Source organism: Furipterus horrens, unplaced genomic scaffold (genome assembly GCF_987537825.1).
Source record: "Furipterus horrens unplaced genomic scaffold, mFurHor1.1.pri manual_scaffold_3, whole genome shotgun sequence".
In the NCBI taxonomy this organism is placed as follows: Eukaryota; Metazoa; Chordata; class Mammalia; order Chiroptera; family Furipteridae; genus Furipterus; species Furipterus horrens.
In genome coordinates, this window is record NW_028327173.1 from 15,529,545 (window position 1) to 15,552,452 (window position 22,908).

The window sequence follows — 22,908 nt, forward strand, 5'->3', positions numbered from 1 at the left end:
CCACCACCAAGAGGCTTCCAGTAAGATGGTATCAAGCCCTTCGTTTTCTTGTGCTTTCTAAGTCAGTGTGTTTGCCTAGCATAACTTTAAAGTAGCCTTGTACATAAGGACCCATTCCTACAAGCCCAGGCTGTCCGCGCCCACTATGGGCCTTAGGACTCAGCATGGCCGCTGTCACTTTTAGTCAAGGGGTGGGGATGGGATCAATTTATTTCCTGTCCCTGCCCCTACCAGGGCTTGGATATCAGGAAGGGGTAGTAATCTGAAGTGGGGCCACAAAGTGCTGGGCACTGGGAACCAGGGGTGCCTCCCACACAGGCCTGGGCCAGTCTACAACCACAGAGAACGGAACGAAGGAGAGACAGGATGGATGGGTAACTGCTTCCTGAGAAGGGGTGGGGCGCCCCCCCTGGGTGTAGAGAGTCGCCAGGACACCCCCAGCAGCTCTTCTGAAGAGATGGGAGACTGCTTTTTCCAGTGAGGGCAGGATAAGAGACTGCAGCAGGAAGGGTTTGGATAACGAAGATCACCAGGGGGGCTCCTAACCTGCCAGGCAGAGTAACAGTGTGCCTCTCTGGCTGTTGTCAACAGGTCGGGGGCGGAACTGCAGGCTGAGTGCTGTGACAGAGACAACCACTAAGGAGCATTTTGTAGGGGAGATTTCCACATCCAGAGGATGTGGCTGAAATAACTGCTAAAAACCACACGCTATGAGTTTTCTTGTCCTTTCCACATAAGCCTTCCTAGAACTACAGAACTCAGACACGGGAATCCATGCAGCCGGAACCCTTGGGCTGGGCTTGTTTCCCCACTTGCAAACTGAAGGGGCAACACCTCGCCCCCGAGCAGGGGGCAGGGGTGCTGCGCTGAGGCTGCTGAGCTCTGGACCCTGTTCTTCCCTCACGTGGCCACTGCTCTCCACACCCACCTGTACCAGAGCACCCAGGACATCCTCTTGGACAAGTGTCTAGGAGCCATAGATGTGCGAGTCCAGCATCTCCCCAGCATTTCCCTTGGTCCTCACCAGGGCCAGCCTTTGGGGGATGTCGGGGAGATGCTGCCAAAGGACATGTGACCTGTGGAGAGGGTACTGAGGCCCCAACAATTCCACACTGGGGAGAGGATGTTGTTACCATGGGCTTTAACCCGCAAGATGCAGTGGGTCTGAAAATGTTTGACTGAAGCTTCTTTTTCTAAAATCAGCTTTAAAAACTAGTTTTTGTTCAAGATGGTGGTTGGACCATAGATTAGTTCAAGATGAGGAGTTGTGCATCAGAGGTCAGATTTCCCTGGGGTGCTGGGCTTGTGCACAGTGTGACTGGACCTAGGCGGGGTAACATCTGTCTGACCCCAGTGCTTTCTGCTAGTTCCTATCTGGCCCTGTGCTCTCTCCAAAGATTGCAATTTTGGGACCAGCCTAGGGTGAAGGGGGATCCCTGGCCCCTCCCAGGAGAACAATGGATGAGTGCCTTCGGCTGGTAAAGTGCTTGGAGGGCCCACCTGCCGGTGCCTTCCCTGGTGTTAGGCAACTGCTGCCACAGGCTAGTCTATCCTGGGGCTTGGGACCCACCGGCAGCTGGATAGGAACAGCGGCTTCTTAGCTGTTAGGAATTGTAGGGGGACTGGCTTGGGGGGTGCCCTCACCCCACATCTGCCAGTGATTTTTGGGAACTCTGGATGGGTCCCTTCCCCATCTATACAATGAGGGGAATCCCTCTTAGGGTGGAGGGACCTTCCAGTTGTGCCGCAATTCGTGTAAATGCAGAGAAAGGGCTGAGCCCATGGGTGTCTGAGGAAGGTAAGGGTAGAGAGATCTTTCCAGGGCCCTGTGGATAAGAGGACAAACTGTATGGGCCCTGTGATGTCACTGGGCATAGCTGGGGACAGCTAGGCCACCAGGGGAGGTGGCAGGAGGAGGATACTGTACCCAGAGGAGAGTGGGGTGAGATGCTAAGATCTGGGCTGGGGCTGTCCCACCCCACTGTACAAAGATGTGGCTACACTGGATGCTCTTGGAGCCGCCACCAGCTCTGGGCCCATGACTGCCCTGAGCCTTGGAGCTGGGCCAGCCACTCGTCGGGAAGGTCCTTGGGGTCCCTGCTTCTGCTGGGAGCAGTCCACTTTGACCCAGGAGGTCAGTAGGGCCGCCACACTGCCTCGTCCATGCGGCCCGGCGTGCTCAAGGCAGTGGGCGAGTTGCTGTGGCTGCCATCGGCCTCCACGCCGTCGCTCTGGCCGCCCAGGCTGGGGTTCATGAGGTTGCCGGCGGCCACGGAGGCGGCACTGCTGGTACAGGAGGCCAGCATGCGGGTGGGCGAGCGGTCGCCCCCGCCGCTGCTGCCGGCCACCATGGAGAACTGGTAGGAGCCAGAGGATGCGCCGTAGTAGAGGTGGTAAGGGGACGGGTTGGCCTGGAAGGGCCCGCTCTGGTTCTGCGGGGCCCCCGGGTAGGGCGGCGGGAGGTAGGTGTGGTGGAAGCGACTGGTGGCCGGCATGCTGGCCACGCTGAGGCTGCTGATGCTGGTGCCCGAGGGCGTGGCGCTGTAGGGGAAGGCAGCCGACATGGCCCCTGGGTAATGCATCCTGGGGTCTGGGAAGCGGCTCTCCGTGAGGGTCTGCAGCGCTGGGAAGGAGCGGTCGAACTGGCGGGGATCGGAGAAAGGGTTCAGGTCCGAGGTACCTGGAAGACAGCAAGAAGGATGGTCAGTCACAGCTGGATACCACTCCAGCGGCCTTCTTTAAGGACGACCTTGGTAAACGGGGTCAAATACATGAGGAGACTGGGCTTTGGGTGGTGAGCACACCACATAGTATACCAATGCATCATCAAGTTTATATATCTTATTAACCAATGTTGCCCCAATAAATTTAAAAAAAAAGAAAAGAAAAAGAATGACCGCAGGGCTCTGGTTCACAGGCTCTGTTTTTACTGCCTCGGCTGCTTGGGGGCGCGAGACCTCCTGACTGAATATGGCCCTGCCTGGGAAGCAGGTGGGCACAGGTGTCTGGGCTGAAGCTGGCCATGGGGGCCTCCCTGGGCAGACGGAGAAGGGGGTGAGGACCCTTCTTTGCCTCATGCAATCCTCTTCACAACCTAGCAATGCAAAGGCCTGCCGAGTGGTGAAGGTGGGCCCACTAGGGCTGGTGGGGGTGGGCATGGGGCAGACAGGGAGAGCACACGCCTGGCCCGGCAGCTTCTTCCTCCCTCTCCCTGCCTCCTGGTCAAGAGCTGGCAAGACTGCGGGTGTACAGAGGGTCCGCAATGACCCTGTGAGAAGGGGATTTGGAGCCTGCTTTTGCAGATAAGGAAACTGAGGAAGAGAGAAAGATTAATTTTCCGGATGTTGCAAAAAGGACACAAACTCCCCATGAGGCCTCTGCTTTCTGCTCTTTGCTCGGGCGCTGTGCGTGCCTACGCCTCTCCTGCCCAGGTGGGGCTCAGTTGGGTTATGTGAGCTTATGCCTGTGTGGCGGGGGCCAGGTCCAGAGCAGTTCTGTGTGCCCCCCCCAGCCCCACCCCCACACACCTTGCCCTGGGCCTGTGTCTCCAGGGCTGCCTTGCAGACAATAGTGAGAGGCCACCTTCATTTGTTTCAACAGCAGAGTGAGATGGCAGCCAGAGGAGCTTGGTGGCCTGAACCCTGCCTTTGTCAGGGAGAGACCCAGTGTCCAGCCCAGGTTCTGCCCCAGCTCCCCCAGTTTGGCTCCCCACTGGACTCCAAGATAGCCCCTGCCCCCTACTTTTGTATTCACTGATCCTCAAAACCTCAGTATTCACAGGGCCTTTGGGATTGAGTCTAACTCCTTGGTAGGAAAACTGAGGCCCAGAGAGGGCGAGGCGCTTGCCTAAGAGTCACACAGCACACTGGACTGGCATAAAACCCTTGGGTTCTAGTTCTGAGCCCCAATATGGGCCTGACAGGTAGCTGTCCCATCTCTGAGGCAGTACAGAACAAAGGCTAACTGTGTGGGCTCTGCAGCTGGATACGTATCTTCATTCTGACACTTCCTAGCTGTGTGTCCTTGGGCAAGTCACTTAACCTTTCTGTGCATCAGTCTTCCCTCATGAAATACGGAGACAGTAACCGATCCTAGGAACGACGCTAGTTAATACGTGGGAAATACTTAAGAGAGCAGAGGCCCGATGCAGGCCTGTGGGTCTGCAGGGGCTGTGACACCTATGGCTCTGGGCAGCCAGCAGAACAGGCCCTCCCAGGGCCCTGCCAAGATGATCTCCCGACCCTGAGCCTTCCTTGTACACTGGCCAAGGGGGTCACTTTGGCAGCAGTGAGGTCGCGGATGCCTCCAGAAGTGGTCCCGAGGGAAAGTCTATCTGGACCCAACCTCACACAGGGCTCAGGGAGACCAGCATCTGCCCCTGGGCGGCTCCAGCCTGGCACTGTTCGCTGTGATTGAGGCTTGCCTGATGACAGAGAGCTGCAGCTGCCCTCAGGCCTCTTCCTTCCCCAGATCTGCCCAAGGTGCTGTGTGACCTCAGGTGAGGCTTACAACTTTTCTGGGCTTTGAGGTCTTCCCAACTCAGCTGGGAAATTTTCAGACCTTGGGGGTCTCCCCAGCTCAGAGTGTCTTCTCAGCAGTGGGCTCTGGTCCTGGTTGTGGATCACAATGGAACGATTCCCCCGGGCTCAAGGTCTGGGGGTGTGGGGGGCCACGGTCCTCCCGGAATGTCTGGGACCCTCCCTACCAGGTTCTTTGGCTGGTCAGTGCTGCCTTGAAGCCTAGAGGGCCAGAGGTGGCTGGCTCCCCCTCAGAATCCCAGGGGAGAAGGTCTTGTTGGCAGCACCTAGCACCCCAAACACAACCAGGCATGAGGCTGACTCCTCTGCTTTGAGCCCAGGGAGTGGGTGGGGCCCACCCAATAGGAACCCCCTTCTCAAAGCAAAGGAAACCCAAACAGGGAGCCCAGGATGAGATGGAAGGGCTGCAGCCCAGGAAACACAGGCCAGGCAAGGGGGGCCGGGTCTGGTGTGTGTGGCCATTGGAGTTCACCTGGGCTATACAGGCTCTGAGCTGGGCCTGCCCAGAGTGCCACAGTCCTCTCCTGCCTCCCTCCCAGGGTGGTGGGGAAGTGTCTGCCCTCAGCACCCCTGAGGCTCCTGCCCCCCAGCCCCTCCCAGCCCAGTAGCCCCAGGAAACCGGAGCTGGCCGGCTGTCGAGCAGCCAATCCCAACACTGGAAGGAAATGTTTATTTTCTTCTCCAAATTGCCCCAGCTGCTGCGTGGCAGCTGAATGGGTCCTTTGAGCTGTTAGAAGCCCCCATTGTGGGCAGCCGCAGCTGGGGGGGCTAGGGGCCGGTGTATGGAGGGGATGGGGCCTTGGCACTGCTTGCCAGTGACCAGAGCCGGGGGGTCAGAACTATTAACAGGCACCAGGAGAAGTGGTGGTAGGCACCCTGACGGGACACCCAGGATGGAGTCTGAAGGCAGAGGCTGGTCCCACCAGAAGGGGAGGGCCACAGGGAGGCGCCCCAAACCCAGCCTTGCCAATGCCCCTTTGTGGCAGGTACCTCCTTCTTCCCACTTTACAGATAAGAAAGCTAAGGCTCAGAGAAGTAAAGTGACTGGCCTAGGAACACACAGCCAGTGGCTGGCAGAGGCAGAATGCCAAACCTGGTCCATCTGACTGCAAAGGTCATACTCCTCCCCTGGTCCTGGGGGTTAGGGGCCCTTCCTCTCACTTCAAAAGGAACAGGCATGGGGAGGAGGGCCTGGCTGAGTTGAAAGGCCACATAGGCCACCTAAGGCCCAGTGCTATGGGTGGTCAGGGAGGGGCTGGGGGCCTAGGATGCAGCAGAAAGAAGGACTGGGTCCACCCGCCCCACACAGGCCTTCCCTACCTCTCTTCCCGTCCTGGAGTAGAGGCAGGGCCTCTGCCAAGTGCTGGGCTAGACCCTGACCTTCGGGGCTGGACAGAGGGTGGGTAGTCTGCCTCTGGCTCCCTCAGGCACTGAATCCATTTCCACACCACTGTGGGGGGGCTGAGGTGGGCTCTCCTTCCATGGAGAGCCTGTTGGATTCCAGGACTCCCTGGCAAGGCCCCAGTACCCGACGAGGCCCTGGCTCTGCCCGAGGCTGCGAGTGTTAGGCTGCTGTACCCTGACAAATGCTGGCCTGTGGGAGATGGGAGCACAGACAGCTTTTGGGCAGGGGTGGGCGTGAGCCCAGAGTACTTCCCACTTCTTCTAAGCTCAGATCGTAGCCTGCAGCCTCCTCCCACCTCCAGCTCAAGGGCTGCCCACAGGCTCTGAGCAGCTGGACCTGGGGCCCCTCCCCACCTCACCAAGGCCCAGCTTCTCAGGTCAGAACGAGAGGGACCCTCTCTTTATACTAAGGGCCTATATCAAGTCTGCCACCATCACTGATTTGCCAAATGGGCTCTAACCAGGCCCCGGAGGACCGAGAAGGGATGACAGCCACAGTGTGTGACGGCAGCCACTCCTCCTGCCTCTGCTCAGGACTGCCAGTGAGTGTGCTCTGCTCCAGCTTGGCTCGAGGGCCAGCTGTGCACACAGCCTCCTGTGCCCAACCCACTGGCCAACAGCGCCTGGAGAACGGTAAATATTCATCATCCAACCATTTACTGAGCACTTGCTAAGTGCCAGGCATCTGTCTGCTCTGGAAGGCCTGCTGGAGATCTAGCTTTGATTGCACCTGCTGTATCCATCCAGGCCATGGGGATAGAGGCCCCTTTCTGGGCCTCAGCCCAGAGGCCCTCCTGCTCCCTTCTGTTAAGGAGGAGTCTCTGGGCCTGTGGGAACTTTCCCAGGAGATACTGTGTATTTCTCCAGGGCTGCAACATCACCGCACAGCTTACAAAGCTTGTTTGAGTGCAGCAACAGCATTTGAATGTCACCCCAGCCCAGGGTAGAGGCACTCACCACCACCCTCCTTTCAGATGAGAAAGCTGAGGCTTGGGGGTGGGGCATGTCTTCAGCAGGGACATGTCTGCCACAGGATCCTCGGAGAAGTCATGCCCCAATTTTAATGGGTGTACTATGAGAAGAATGCCCATTTCCCCAGGGGAGAGTAAGCTCCAGCAGGACAGGGATCGTGTCTGCTCCTGCGGATCCCGGGGCCAGGAGCCAGCAGGACACAGGGCGGGTGTCAGTGTTTGCTGTGTGAATGAATGAATGGCCTCGTCCAGGCGCAGGCAAAGAGCATCCCTCAGGAAACATCTGTAGGAGCAAAGGAGCACAGCTGCCTCCTTTGCAACACAAGGGCGATGCAGTGAATAGCCTCTGGGTGAGCTTCGGTCAGGAGCACAAGGACCACGTCCAAGCCCTGGCCCCCCCTCCCCCTCCCCCAGCCTCCCCTGTGCTGTACCTTGGATTGGGGTCTGGGCCTGGCTGTTGAAGTGGCTTGTGGTGCTGAGCGAGCCGCGGGGGCTGGGCATGCTTGGTGTCACCCGCATGCGCACTCGTTCCAGGTCCCCGAAGCGGTCGGAGAACGCCTTGGTCTGGTCCTCCAGCTTCTGCCGGTGCCCTGCAGAGCACGGAGAGCCCATCAGCAGCTGGTTCCCGGGAGTCTCAGGTGGACAGAAACGCCACTCTCCCTGAGGTCTAACATTAGGCCTTTGCAGGGGGGAGCCCTTAGGTCACTCCCCACCTCCTTTCTCAGCTTCTCCAAAGACTTTCTGAACAGACTGGGGTTGTATGTACTGCCCTGGCGCTGCCGTAATGATCCCACCTCATCCTTCTCGAGCAGGAACACCCATCCTCACACCTGAACCTCTACAACACACGGTTTGGCAGAAGGGGAAACTGAGGCAACAGGCATGAGCAAGGGACTCAGGCAGGCTCTGGTGGGGAGTAAGGGGGAGCATCCAGGAGTGCAGCAACCCTCTGCCTCCCAGCATCGCAGACCCCACCCCTATGTGGGAGGCAGCTCTGGAATGGGACTGCCACCCACCCCTCAAGCCCAGAGTCACCCTGGTACCCACATGCCTGCTCCTCTCTGGGCCTCAGACAGAAGGGAAATTCACCAGGATGCTGAGAAAAGGCATGGGCACTTCACTGAGGGCTGGACTCCCATCTCTGACTGGAAGCTGGGAACAGGGGACCAGTGCACCCGGCTTGGGACATTGCACCTGGAGAAACTGCCAGCATTTCCTGTTACCCCTCTGCCATGGCCCACACAGGAAGGAGCCCAGCCTCGTCTCCCAGGCCCTGGAGGTGCTGGCAGCCTGAAGGTGGCCATGTCCCTGCCTCATGCAGCTTCTTGAAAGACATCAAGCCTAGAGGGACACCACACACACACACACACACACACACACACACACACACACACACACACTCTCACACACACACCACTTTTCAATGAATCAGTTTACATTTCACAAGCATCACATGAACATGTACAGAAATAAAGGCGTCCCAGATAAGGCCATGGCTCCTTTGAGCCACCCAAAGCCCCCGCCCCCATAAGTACCCACATGAGGTCTTTCCTTCCAACCTTTTTTTTTTTTTTGGTTTCACACACATGGAAAACACAGAGCAAGTTTCTCATGGAACTTTCTTGAATGGTCCCAGCCTGGCTGTATCACTCTGTAACTTGCTCTTCCAGCAGCACACACCCTGGGGCGCTGCCTCGGTTTTCTCATCTGTAAAATGGGGAAGGTAAGCCAGCCCCATGTAAATGACAGCTCCTGCCAGGAGCCCGAGGAGGATGCGCCGCTCTGCCAGTGGGTGTCCTCATCCATGCTGGTCACATCTCCTGGACACTGAGTCTACTCAGCCGCTCTTCTCAGACGGGCACTTAGCCTGTTTCCAGATTTCCTGCATTATTCCCTCACACGTGATACTCCCAGGGACATCGCTGTTCACACCTCTGTGTTTCTGGGGATTTCTCCAGGGCAGACACTACTCAGCCCAACTGAGGGTGGCCCATTCTGCTCCATCCAACCCCTGAAGGAGCAGGCTGGGCAGGCACAGTGGCCTTTTCTTCTTTTTACAAGCAAGAGAAACTGCCACTCAGAGAGGTGAAGAGGCTTGCCTGAGGTCACAGAGTGACCAAGGGGGAAGGATTTACTGGATCTGGGATCTCTTGGAAAACAAGTATGGGGAGGGGCCAAGGGAGAGGGCAAGTCCTTATGTCTACCATGACGAGTGGAATTTTCTAGATTGACAGGGAAAGAAGAGAGGAGTGGGTGGGAGGTAAAACAGTAATCATCACCGGCCTTCCCCGAGGCCCTTAGAAATGGAGCAGATAGTCCTGGGAGCCACAGTGGGCTCAGCAGGTCACCGAGAACCAGGGAACCCACTTTCTCCTCTGAGGACGCTCCAGGACTGGAGCCCAGGGGACACTCAGCAGCTGGGATGAGACCACAAGGCCTCCAACCAGGAACCCTCCTGCCGCCTCCCAGGGCTCCTGGCAACAAAGGGGAAAATGTGGGTTGGGAGTGAGTTGGCTGGAGCTGGGGCTGAAAATTCAGGTGCCTATGGGGGCTGTGCAAGTCAAGTAAATGAGGCGCATGGGATGGTTGGAGACTGGGGCAGACTGGAGAGGCTGATCCTTGTAAGAAGGGTAGTTAGCATCTAGCCCAGCTGCCTGGTGCTCTGACGGGGGCAGGCCCAGTGTTGCCAGAGCTTTCACTCGATCAGGAGAGACCATAAACCTGCTGTTATATGAAATCTCCCATATTTTGTATGTTGGCAATTAATTCAAATACTGAACAGCAAAAACAAAAAAGCCAAACTGATCGCGTTGTAGGACGTGTCCTGCCCAGGGGCTGCCAGTGTGTAACCTTCATTATCTAGCTGGTTGTATAACCACCAAGAACTGGTTAACGGAGACCCCTCAGGAGGTGGTTTCTAGGGCAGTGCCCAAAGGCTTGGCCTCAGCCCTGGAGGAAATACTGCCTTTGCTGGTGAGGCAGCCGAAAATGGCAGAGTGAAGTAGACCAAGTGGAGGACGAATAAATTCAGAACAATCTCAACAGGCAGGAAGCCGGCGATGGACCTGGAGACCGCAGGCTGACCCGACAGCAGCTTAGGTGCAGAGGATCCGGGTGTCTTAGTCAGCCACAAGCTCGAAGGGAGCCAATGGGGCTCCGCAAAAGCTGGCGCAAAACCTCAGGCCTTGTCATTGTCATCACTGGCAAATAAAGCCCCGTTTCTGAGTCACACCGTGTTCAGAGTGTTTACAGTTACTCCTGTGGTTCAGCAGGAGGAGGGCGGAGTTCACAGCAGATGGGGGTTCAAGGATGGGCCCTGCTGCTTGCAGTCTGGTGGCCTCCCTAAAGTCACACTCCCTTTCCTCCACCCTAAGCCACAGTGTCCCCACTGTGGCGCCCTCCCAGGCGGTGGTGCTGGCCAAGCAAGTTCTGTGAACACTTTCCACCCACATGGGTCAGGGCCATCTTGACCAGAACTTCCACCCCAGCTCATTCCAAGGGAGGCAGGCTGACCATCCTCACATTAGACACCAGGACACTGAGGCCAGGAGGGTAAGTCGTGTCTGGGACACAAAGGCAGGACAGCAGAAACAGCATGTCATCCAGAACCCAAGGGCTCCAAGGACAGATGGGACCACTGAGGCTTCAAGATGAGGGCCGTGCTAAGTGCTCGGTCTGGCATATAAATCGGGTAGCCTGGCTCCTGCACGTACGCTCTCATCGCCCAGTGTTGTTCTGCCTTCACACGGGGCAGAGTTTCTGGAGGAGGCGAGTTTTAATAGCACTTTGGGAATTGCTTCCTTGTTGCTGTGAAGGCTGGAGCCATTGCCAGGGAGGGGCAAAAGGAAGCCGAGGCGGCTCCTCGTGGCAGGGGTGCCAGAGAATGTCAGCGCCCTGGGGCCTGTGCCTTCACACTGAGAGCAAACAGAACTTCCTGTGCCTGGGGAAAGAAGATGGGCCTGTGGGAGAGATCTCTTTCATGTGGCCACCCACAGTGGGGGGGTGGGGAGGCTGTGCCTCAGTTTCCCCTTTGCACAGGCTGCTCACTGAGGCCCCTCTAGCTCTGAAAGTCCCTGACCTAAGATTGCAAGGGTCAGCAACTGGCCAGAATGAAGAAGGCAGGGCTGCTTGCTCCAGGCCCCCCCCTCCCCCTAGCGTTTCTCGAGTCTCCTCTGGCTCCCACGCTTCAGAGCCACAGCGCAGGCACAGACCGGCCAGGAATGCTCTTCTGTCCTCGGGGGCTCAGCCCAGGCATCTTTCCTCCAGGAAGCCCCCTTCTCCCAGCCCCGAGCTGCACAGCCCCTCTGCAGGCCAAGTGCCGGAGCAGCAGCAGTGGAATAAAACAGCCACCATGCTTCTTCCACGCCGGTATCTGAGCGGGAGACGTGCACGGCCATATTTCACCTGGCAACATCCCACATGGAAGGTGTTCCACTGTCCCTATTTTACAGGTGAGTAAACTGAGGCTTGGAGATGGTAAGTGACATGTTTGATGTCACCCAGAAAGCACCTGGCTCCCTGTTCTTCCTGGAGTCCATCCTGCAGGAAAGGAGCCTTGGTTTTGAAAATCAGCGGCTCCAGACAGTGGGTATTGGGGTCCAGCCCAGGCCCAGGGTGCAGAGTGCTCTCTGCAGGTCCAGGAGGATGGGCCTGGGGAGGCGACAGGGTCTCAGTGGACTGGATCAGGAGCCTGCCCTGCTCTGAAGATCAGCACTAACAGGCCAACTCTGATCACGCCCTGCTCTGACCCACCAGGTCCCTTTCCTTCTCCAGGGCTGTTTCCACAACTATAAAATGGTTATCACACCGTCAACCCCGGGAGTGAGGAGGAGCTGAGGACAGACCTCAAGTGTTTAAAAATACAGCACTTGGTGGGGAGGGGGGGGAGCACCCTGGCCCACGGGACCTGGCTTAGGCTGCCCATCAGCCTCCCCCAGCTGGGCTCAGATTGCTGATGGCCCCTCCAACGTCACCAAGCACTGTGCCAGGTGGCCCAGGCACTTTGTCTACGAGGGCCACGACCCTCTGAGAGGCTGCTACGGTCACCTCCATTTTACAGATAGGAAAAGTGGAAGCATGTGGTCAAGGTCAAACCTAGCATGGTTGGCACATGGCATGGAGCTTGGCTGCGGCTAAGGTCTTGGCTTCCTAAGACCTCCATGAGAGAAGAGCTGGGTTGCCCTGTAATGAGGTCTGATTGGCGAGAAGCCAGCTCAGTGTCCTGCCTCAGTTGGGTGGAGGGGGACAGGAGGCCAACGGGGCAGAGAGCAGGGAGCAGAGGATCTTGGCAGGGCCACAGGAACAGGGTTGTCTGGGGAACAACGTGGGCCCCAATTATGGGACCCTTCACCCATATGAAGCCACTCAGATGTCTACTCGTCTGCCCGGCCCGGCTCTGGTGTGGCTACAACCCAGACACAGCAGCCACTGTCTGCCCAGCCGTGGGGTGGGGCACCGGGCCCTAGGCCCGCTCTGCGGCCTGTCAGGAGATTTACACCCGACTCTTAACAACCGCGTGGAATCGCAGGCGGGTGCTGGGCCCGGGGTGGTCTGCCGTGAATCGGCCCCCTGTGAGCAGATGAAAGCCAGTCGGGGGCTGGCGGGGGGCCAGCGGGCAGGGAGGCAAACGGCTCCTTCCCAGGGCTGCAACTGGGGCTTCCAGCGGCCTGGGGTTGATTAGGGGAACCGGGGAGGTCTGAGGTTAACTCCTTCCCTCCCGCTGGGTGCACTCCCCTGGGAGTCATGGGGGGCCAGGACCAGCTGGCTCTCCTCAGCTGGGGCATCCCTCTGCCCGCACCAGGAGTAAGGATGAAACTGTGGCAGCTTCAGAATGCTCACAGGCCCAGCTGCAGGCCTGGGATCACTTTTCCTGCCCATACTGTCTGGAGCCCCCAGCAGCCACAATGACTGACTGCTCCCTCGCCTCAGGTCCCTGATCAAATGTCACTTCTTTAGGAGGTCTCCCCTGTCCCCCGCCCCTGCCACATCCCATCCCCTACACTCTGGCCCCTCGCCTCCAGCTTTGCTCTTTTTCTCATAGGACTTCACATGACCTGAAATGTATTAGCTAATCATTTATTTACTTCGTTTGTTCCACAATATTTACAGAGCACCTACTAAGTGCTCATTTCTGAGGCCTGTACCAGGGCCTGGCACATGGTAGGTGCCTAGGAAAATATCTGTTGAAAGCATTCCATGTACATTTCTAGGAAGGGCCCATAGGTCAGACGGCAGGGATGCCCCTCTCTGCCTCAGGCAGGATTAAGAACCTGGGTCCGAGCCTTTGAGGTCCATCACCTGCTAAGCCTGGAAGATGTGGGGCGAACAGTTCCCAAACTGTGGTTCCCAACAGAATCTCTGCGCACTGTACTGCCTCCTGCCCAACCCTGGATCCTGCTCAGCCACCTGCTTTGTAAATAGCCCCCAGTGACGGAGAGGGACACCAGCACTGAGAACCTCAGAAACCCAGGCCACACAGGCAGGAAGCCACCAAGCCAGCTTTCAAACCCAGCTGGCCACCTGGCTGCAGATTGGGCACGCTCTGCAGGGCACTGGAGGGGAACGACCCAGCCACAGAACCCACAGTGGCCTCAGGGATCTGCAGGCTCCACTCCCTGGCTCCCTGGACCAGCCCCTACTCCCACCACACCCCACAAAAGGCTCAGCCCTCACATGGGGCTGGGAGTTGCAAAGCAGGAAAAAGGGCCAGAAAGAAAACCCTGTGATAACCCATGAAGGTTCTTGGGCACTTCCTGAAGGCTGGGCAGTTGGTTTAATGCTCACAAGAACTCCCCAGAGAAGATGCTAATGTCATCCCCATTTTACAGATGAGCACACAGAGGTGAGAAGGCCCTTCCAAGTGGCTCACGTCCCTGAGCCCCAGGCTGGAGCCCTGGGTGCGCTGAAGCTCCCCTTTGGACAAGTGGCTTTGTCTCTGGGCCTGTGTCCTCCTGGGGCTATTAAAGGTCAATTAAGAGAGACTTTGCATAGGGCCTGGCACTCCAAGATGGCTTGATGACCAGCAGTGGTTTGGCTGGCTTATCTCTTATAGGTAGGAAAACTGAGGCCCTGAAGGGGTGGATTTGTCCAAGGGAACAGTCTGAAGGCCAGGCTGGTACTGGAACCCAGGGTGCTGGTGAGACCAGACCTGAGGGCCGGGGTGGGGGCAGGGGCAGGGGCAGGGCAGGTAGGCCCGCAGGATGGGAGACCTGGCCCCCTCCCACTGGTGCTCTTTTCTATAAATGAGCTGATCTAGCCTGTGCTGAGGCCCAGAGAGGGATGCTGTCTGCCTCAGGTCATGCAGCAAGCCTGGCTTCTGACTTGGACTTATCTCCAGGCCCAGCTTTCCCTTCCTCTTACTGCTTCTTCCGGTGCCACCCCTCCCCCACCAGCTCACTGCATGAAGGGGCTTCCTCAGGTCTAGGGGACCCCAGGAGAGAAGAGCAGGGTGGAGTGGGTGCCAAGTCTTACTCATCTAGAAGCCTCAGTCGGGGCCAGTGGGCAGCTCTGGGCTGGGCCGGCTGAACATGGAGAGCTCTGAGGTATTCCAGGCACTGCCTGGCCCCTGGGTACCTTTTCACGGGGCTCCAAGCCCCGCCTCTCCCTCACTTCATGCTGCATCATCATACTGAGCCCAACTGTGACTCCCATCTGTCCTGATTCTGCCGCTGGAGCTTCAGAGTAGAATCCTCCTTCACCAGAAACTTACACTCCTATTGCCACAGCCTGGGGTTCTCAGCAGCCACCCTAATGGTGGTGGTGGTGGTGGACGCCTGGGGGGATGCCCAAGTACCAGAGATAACAGCACACCACCATCCAGTGGCTAAGGAGGCACCTCCCTCTGCTACAGCCAGAGGCTATCCACCTGTGGGCACTTCCTGGAGGGGGCAGCTGGGGCCCAGAGGGTTAGCAACTTGCCCAAGGTCCCCCAGCCAGGCAAGCTGGCTCAGAATCTGCTCTCTGCACAGTGGCCTATGACTCACAAGGGCCTCCCAGCCATCATCACATTGAGACTCTGGGGATCCCTGACCCAGTTCACAGATGACAAATCTGAGGCCAGAAAGGAGACATGACTCGTCCACGGCTATGAAGCCCAAGGCCAGGGCAGGGACACATCCACATCCAATCCTGGCAGTACTCTGGCCAGAACGGGAGCTGACTGCCTTCAGGCCTGATGACCATGTGCAGGAGCTCAGGGGAGGCCACAGGAGGTGGCCCTGGGAGGCCTGGACAGAATGCGTCCAGGGCCACTGGGTGCAGGTCCGAGCCCTTCCCAAGTAGCCAGATACTGGAGTGGGCCCAGGAATTGGACAGATGGGCAGCCAGGCCTGCCTGATTCCCAAGAAGGGCCAGGCCTGGATGGATCTCACTGACCATGCCCTGGCAGAATCCTTCTCCCATTCTGAGCCTCCTAACAGAGACCAGGAGCTTGTCCTCCTGCCCCAGGCCTGCTCCACCCAGAATCAGGAGCAAAGGCTGCCTCTGGAACACTGGATGCCTCCCTGAAGCTAAGACAGTGTGAGGCCCCGGCCAGGATCTCCCTGTCACCAGGCCTGGATTCTCTCCTCACTGGAATTGGGTGACTCTTCGGCTCTGGCTGTCACGAGGTTCCCACATGAGACAGATGGTAAATATGAGAGAGTTTTCTAAACTGCAAGAGGCAACAATTACAAAGAAAGAGAAGGACAGCGCAGCTCTCAATGCACCAGGCGACCATGTGCAAGGCAGGGGACAGTCTGGACAAGAGCTCTGCTCAGAGCTCAGGAAGCAGCCCATCCAGAAGGCCATCTGGTTCTCTGTGTCCTGCATTCACTCACTCACTCATCCAGCGAACTCAGGCCTCTGGCCCACTCTGTGGCAGCTGCCCCTCCAGTTTCCCCAATCTGAATCTGCAAACTCCAGGTTCTTCAGCAGGCAGAAGCCATTAAACACAAACTCTCTCTGATGCTACAATGCATGAACCAGGGCTCCCTACACATAGTAGGTGCTCAATAAATACCTGAAAAATCAAATTTGCATTCCTGATTTTGACATGTGTGGGTCCTGGAGTCAGAGTGCCTGGGTTCTGTGAGACTCGAGTAAGTCACATACTAAGATTCAAAGGAAGAGCTTCCAAGGAGGGGACCTGGCCTCCTCAGCCACTGGCAGAGGAAGCTGGGGTGGAGTAGAGCTCACCTGGCCCAACCTCCAGCCCCCAAACACACACACACACACACTCTCTCTCTCTCTCTCTCAAGCCTGTGCCAGCCTCTTTCTTTCCTTAACGATGCAAGTCCATACTCCCCAGCAGGCCCCCATGGCAGAGGGTCTCAGCTGATCCTCCTATCTCTCTGTCCCAGCCTCCTCACTGCCTCCCCAAGTCCAGGCCAAGCAGAGAGGTTCGGGGGCTTTGCTGTCAGGCACACAATGTGTGGGGGTGCAGAGCAGAGGACCACAACCCCCCACAAGAGTGCTTTCAGGACCCAGTGTCATCTGTCTGACCTCGGCTGCTGCCCCTCCCCCTCTGGACCCTCTTTTCCCCATCCAGGGGACTCAGTGGCTCTGGCACTTACGTCTGGGTTCCCGGGGTCCATCCACAGTCACCTTGATGGCTCGGTGGTAGGTGGCTACTTGGGTGGGGTTGGTGAACACGGTGATGGTCAGTGTGAAACTCTTCCCTGGGGGGAGTGGGGAAAAAGCAGGTGGTTGGTACCTGGAGCCATTCACAACACTCTGGTCTTCCACCTCGTCTGCCTCCCCAAGAAGCCCCTAACCTTCTATAAGGGCAGAAAATGGGGTTCTGGGTAAAGTTCAAAGCTGCTGGGGTTGGCATTCAAGGCTGTAGGAGGTCTGGCACAAACTTTATAGCTCCCACCTGCCCCCCGGCTCTGGCTGCCCTGGCTTCTTCCCTCTCTGCTTCTTGTTCTGGTTGTGCTGTTCCTTCTATCCAGAGACCCTTGCAATTTTGGGATGGGGAGCAAAGATGGAGATACACACACACACACACACACACACACACACACACATATATTATTTTTTCTCCCTGAAATATAGAAAATTTTGAGAACATAAAAGATATAAAAAAGAAGAAAAACCCCTATAGTTCCACTAGCCAGAGATAAACACTATTATTATTTGGGTGTTTTCTCCCCTAATATTTTTTGTGTGGGTGTGTATTTAAAGAGTTGTAGTGATTCTAAAATATATATTTTTGTACCCCGCTTTTTTTCACTTAACATCACATCATAAGCACTTTCCCATGTCATTAAAAGTTCTTTATAAACTTCATTTTTAATGGTTGCAAAATATTTCAACTCACAGGAGCCTCATCTTTCACTTATCCATCCCCTAACTCTCGGGTAGTAGGCTGCTGCTAATTTCTTATTGGTGTGTGCAGCTGGGGCTGGAAAAGGGCTGATTTGAGAGCTGCAGACATTTCATTTGTAGACACACTGTTATTTCCAGAACTCTGTTCTATTTTTAAATAGACATTTGGCTCCAAAGTCTCCATTCAAAATTCCTGAGAGGGGAAAAAAACTTTTAAAATAATAATAGTTTTTTTAACCATTTCAAATAAAATGAAATGACCTTCTGTTTATAAAAATCTTTGTCCACATCTCTGCATATTTCCTTAGCACGGATTCCAAGAAGTGGCAAGTGACGTCATCACATCAGAGGGTTGGGACATATTTAGGGGCACTGATCTCTCTAGTGAGATGACTCTCCAGAGACGGTCCTGGCGGGTGTGAGGCCGCGGGTCGCCCTGGGGCCATCAGCGTCATGACCACGTCTGTCCGGGAGGACGATCTTTTAAACTCTCCTGACTGCACTTGCCTTTCTTCTATTCCTAGTGAGAATGAAACTTTTTATATGTTTATTACCAGTCCTAACCCAACACAAGTTATGGCTCCATGTTCTTTTATACTTTCCTATTGAGGTTTTAGTGTCTTTAAAAATCACTCTGTATTAAGCTTGTTAACACTTTCCGCGTCCTGCCTGTGGCAACCAGTTTCCCAGTTTGCTGGTCTTCACATCTCACTTTCTGACTCTGTTTTGCATTTTCGGTTCTACCTCTGGTTTGTGATTTCTCCTCTCATTTTTACGTTCAGGGAGGTTTCCCCTTGTAACAAAGCAGATAAAAGTTTATCTCTGATAAACCGTGTCCTCTTTACTTTCTACAGCTAATTCTTTGATTCTTCTGGGTTTCAGGCAGGGGTTTTTCCTCAAGGGCAACCCCAGTTTGCCAGTGCCTTCCCTGAAGTGAGAGCACCCTGCCCCCAGCTGCCCTGTTAGCATTAAAGCCGCCCTACAATGAGATCGCAAATGTGTGTGGGAGCTTCGCTGACCCCCAAGTCACACGTGGCCCCTTGTCTGAGCACTCCTCTCCCTGGACCCCAGTTATAGGCTTAGGGCCTCCCTAAGGGCAGGGGCCATTGGCTCAGGGCACCTGTGTCCCCCAGGGCTGGCTCAGGGCGGGCACGGCGGGGGGCTGCCCTAGTGGGCCTCTCTGCTCCCAAAAACTCTCCAAGACAAGCAGGTGAGTTTTGCCATCCCCACTGCACAGGTGGGAGATGAGCTCTCAGGGCAGGGCTGGCGGCACAGCCCTCTGTGCTTGGTTCTTTCTGGGTACGGGCTGGTCCCGTGGTCAGGTGAAAACTCCAGGCCCTGGGACAGGGGGCTCCAGACCCAAAGTAAACCAGCTGGGCTGCTGGGGCCACACTAAGGAAGCCAAGCGCTCTGAGCCACCAGGGCTGGCGAGGACGGGGCTCAGACTGCAGCGTGACTGGAACTAGAAAGGATGGGGCCTCTCTGAAAGGACTGTCCTGAGCCAGCCAGCCGGAGGCAAGGTGGCAAGTGCCAAAATCCGTACCTGCCCCTGGAGTTCTGGGTCAGCGGGACTCTTTCCGTGGTTTCTGGACACAGGATGTGCAGAAGGTCTAGGGGAACGCCAGGCAGGTGGGTTCTGTCTCCCTGCCCACCCCCTCCAGCGGATCCTCTCCTGCTTTCCCTCAGTCTGAGGTCATTTCCCTTCCAGACACCCTTGCCCTCCACCAGCCAGGCACTCTCTGGAGGTCCCTGGACCTTTCTGTCCCTCAGCTCCTTGGTGCTGCTGGGCACTGAGCGATGGGGAGTTTAGGTGGACGGCAGCGGAGCCAGAGGGCAGCCAGAAGGCTGCCAGGTCGAATGGGCCCTAACCCCCTCCAAGTGCTCCTGTTTTCACCCTGGCTCCCTCAGGTCTCCACTGAAAAGTCACCTTCTCAGGGAGGCCCTCCCTGATCACTTTATCTAAAGTAGGGGTTTTTAACTTGGTATCTGTGGCCTCCTCCTAGAACTGAGTGTGCCTGTGAACTGGAGCAGGAAAACAAACAAACAGCAACTGTCCTGTCTCGAACCTTTAAACAAATTTAGCATCTCTCAAGTGTGAACATAGGCAAGAAGCCACAAGCATTACAGAAGTCCCTGTGACCTTGTCACAGCAGACGTCATACATACGTATTTGCGTATCACATTACAGACATTGCAGATTTCTCTAAATACCTCTTATGCTTGTCACAGCTTCAAATCACGGTTGTCATCAGACCCTTTGCTAGATCTTACTATTCAATATGCTAACAAAGGGGCACATTTATCACAACTTTAAAAGACATCTTGCTAACTATGGTTTAATACAATCGGCTTTCACTGTAATCTCTTGTATTTTATTTTGTTCCTTAAAAAGCATTATTCTGAGACTGTCAAAGGGGTCCACAGGGTGAAAAAAGATTAAGAAGCTCTATCAGAAGCATCACAGACCCTCCTGCTCCCACTCTCCCTGCTTGAATTTCCCCCAAGTGCTTATTGCATCTAATAATTCAACTGCTTATTTATTTTTGTTTTCCTCTATTAGACTGTAAGCTCCCTGGGTGCCAGCATTTTTGTGCTTTTAATTGCTGTTTCCCCAGCCTCTATGAGAGTATCTGGCACACAGTAGGTGCTCAATAAATGTTTGTTAAATGAATTAAGGGCAGAGGATATTGCTCCCGTTTTTTAGATGAGAAAACTGAGGCACAGGGACAAGGAGTTGACCAGGTCACACAGTAGCCGGGCAGGGCCCAGAAAGGGCAGAATATGCTGGGCCAGCCCCTCCACACAGACACTAGGGACCCAGCGGCACATCACATGGCACTCCCGAGGTCACCAGCCCTCCTCTACGGCTTCCTCCCAGTTTCCAGGCCTGGCACCACCCCTCCCAGGTACTCCCAGAGAGCAGGGGCTGGGGAGGGAAGAAGGGAAAGGCTGCGAGCTGGAGCGGGGGTGGGGTGGGGGGGTGGAGCAGGTGGCAGGTACCACAGGTGGCAGGGACACCATGAGGGAAAGCTGTCTTCCTGAGTGGCCCTTGCCCCTGTCAGTGGCCTGGCAGCAAACCCATCCATCATCTCTCTCCCCGTCTTGAAGGGGGATGTTAAGAAGACAAAGGAGGTGGACAAGTGCAGGGACCCCGGAAAACGTGTAGCCAGCCAGGAGTCTAGAAATTGCAAATCAAGGCACTCCAAGGGCTGGCACTGGTTGGAGGGGGAGAAGTCCTGGTCCGGAAATAGCTGCTCCTTGGGGCTCTGAATGTCTCCAGACATTCCTGCAGGACCTGGGCCCGTGGACCACTTGGCATGCACAGCTGGTCTGGCTGTGTGACCTTGGGCAAGTCTCTGTCCCTCTCAGCCAGGGTTCCCATGTGAGATGTCCCAACCATGGGGTTCATGAATAATGGGAGGGGACATGTCTCAGGGAACCTCTGGGTTTTCTCAACACTGGCCAAGAAGTCATCTGTCGCCTCCCCACCAGTGGTCCCTCCAAGGCTGCAAGCCACAATCTCATCCCAAATCTCTCTCCACACAGTACGATTTCTTTTTAAATAGTTATCGACAGTTTGGGAACTCCTGCTCTTTTCACTTTCATGTAGACCCATGGCCACCTCTTAGAGGAAATTTGGGGGATTTGTGGTGTGTGGTCCTCAAGAGGTGGGGGGGCGGTGCAAATGTCCATCACTGCACAGGGCAGTGAAGTATTCATTCTTCCTGTGCGTGAAAAATTTGCTTATAAAGACTCTCTGGGCTATGAACCTAACTAAATTTTGCATGAAACAAGGCACACTTTTCTGCACGCTTTTAACATCTATTAAATTTTTCAGGAGGAAAGACAGTTTTTAAACAAATTTTTGTTCAGAACTTTGCCAAGAATTGTTCACAACTTCAGAAAATCATGTCATTGTTGGCAGTGCCGCCTTCAGACTCTGAGTCGCGGACACCTCACCTTCCTGGCTTGCTGTGGCTGTCACGGGGCTTCAGCCAGAGGTGTAAGCGTCTGTCCCCCAGACAGTGTGGTCTCCCCTGACACTGACATATTCAAATAGATATTTTATTATAAATTACTCCCCCCTCTTTCCATTAGAGCTATAGAGTTTTACAGATTTTGAAACTGCGCATAAGTAGGTAGGCTAGGTTACCTATGAATTTCATTGTGAGATGGTAAAAGGAGCATTTCAAATTATTTAAGAAGGGCCACTGCATCTGGCAGGGCGGGGACCTCGGCCTTAATCACTGCAGGAGACACCAATGACTTGGTTTCCTTCCCTTCCTTTTCTTGTTTCACACCTACAGTCTAATCGCGAGCTCTGTGGTGGTGGTGTGTGTGTCTTTCATGGAAAGGCATTTTTCTGGAAATAAGACAGAATCAAGGAATAAAAAACAAAGAGGCAAGTAGAAGTTTCCATCTGGCTTCTTAGTCCTGGCAGAAGTCAGAGAGCCAGGGAAAAGCTCTGGTTCCCAAATCCCAACCTGTCCCTACTCCTGAAGTGGCCCGAACTGTCTGCCAGTCACTACTGGTTTGTTCTCTCCAAGGGAATTTCCCAGTGGGCAGGGCAGGCGCTGCAGATGCGCTGCCGTGTGCCCCAGGACCCCTCCTCACCGCCACCCGCCTCCACTTCTCCCACTCACCAATTCACACCTTCTGGGTTTCCCCCACCCCCGCCCAAACCGCACCAGAATCAGAGAATCAGTGACTGTCACCACTCAAAAGGACTTCAAAGATCTCTAGTCCCAGGCATTTGAAGAAACAAAATCTCTAACATGTATCTAGCTCTCAGCAGATGCCAACCGAGACACTTGTACCAAGTTCCTTAATCCTCACAAAACCCCACGAGGTAGGTACCATTATGACCCCCATTTTATAGATGAGGAAACTGAGGCACAGAGAGATGAAGCCATTTGCTCAACGTTATCAAGTCACTGGTGGAGCTGGGACTAAGATCTAGGCCAGCTGGTAGTAGAGCCTCTGAGGTCTGAAAGTCTCGTCCGGGTCCATAGGCATCAGAGCTCCCACTCAGGCCTCTTCTTGCCTCCCAGGACCACTGAGACTGGCGAGAGAAACTCAGCTTCCTGCATCCGTTTTCCAGAGCCACTAACCAGCCTCAGCTAGCCGTGCCTGCTTCAAGAGTGTGCTGTCCAGCAGTGCTGTGGAACCCTGCCTCCCTCCCGGCAGGGCCTGCGGGGTGGGTGCAGGTCTGTGGGCATAAATGCCGCAAGGAAATCTTTTTTCAGCAGCAGAATGGCCATGCAAGGTCTCAGGTAACTCAAAGAATCATCACCTCTTCTATGTCGCACCTCCTAGAAGCGGGGGCTATGGTGCCACATTCCTGACGTGACCTGGGCTCCAGGGACTGATCTTCCCTTCTGCCTGCCTCCCAAGGGGCTGCAGCTATAGAGGGCCTCCCTCGCTGCAACGTCTCCTAGGCCGGCTGATGGGGCCACCACTGGGCAGCTGAGAGGCACTCGAGCAGGAGCAAGCCACCGCTAACCAGTGGCAGCTAGGGACTCTCTCTGCTCAGGGCTGGGGCTGGGATTAAGTTGCAAAAGGCTTGAGATATTGGGGATGACAAAAGGGGCTTGGAGACTAATTAGGAGCAGCAATGAAAGCTTAATTCATAAAAGCAAACATTTTCCATCCATCAACCTGCAACCAGTTACGGGCAACGTTTGAAAGAA

General features: G+C 55.5%; 1 protein-coding gene across 1 annotated transcript in view; it reads right to left on the bottom strand.

Annotated features, from left to right (window-relative positions):
- Window positions 1-1,122: 1,122 nt before the first annotated feature.
- Window positions 1,123-22,908, bottom strand: part of RUNX3 (RUNX family transcription factor 3) — a 57,963-nt gene continuing 36,177 nt past the window's right edge. The window contains exons 4-6 of the mRNA XM_090268809.1: window positions 16,465-16,569; window positions 7,345-7,503; window positions 1,123-2,680 (exon numbers count right to left, since the gene is read on the bottom strand). Coding sequence (XP_090124935.1) covers window positions 2,136-2,680; window positions 7,345-7,503; window positions 16,465-16,569 — 809 coding nt within the window. The 3' untranslated portion in view covers window positions 1,123-2,135. The remainder of the gene's footprint in view (window positions 2,681-7,344; window positions 7,504-16,464; window positions 16,570-22,908) is intronic.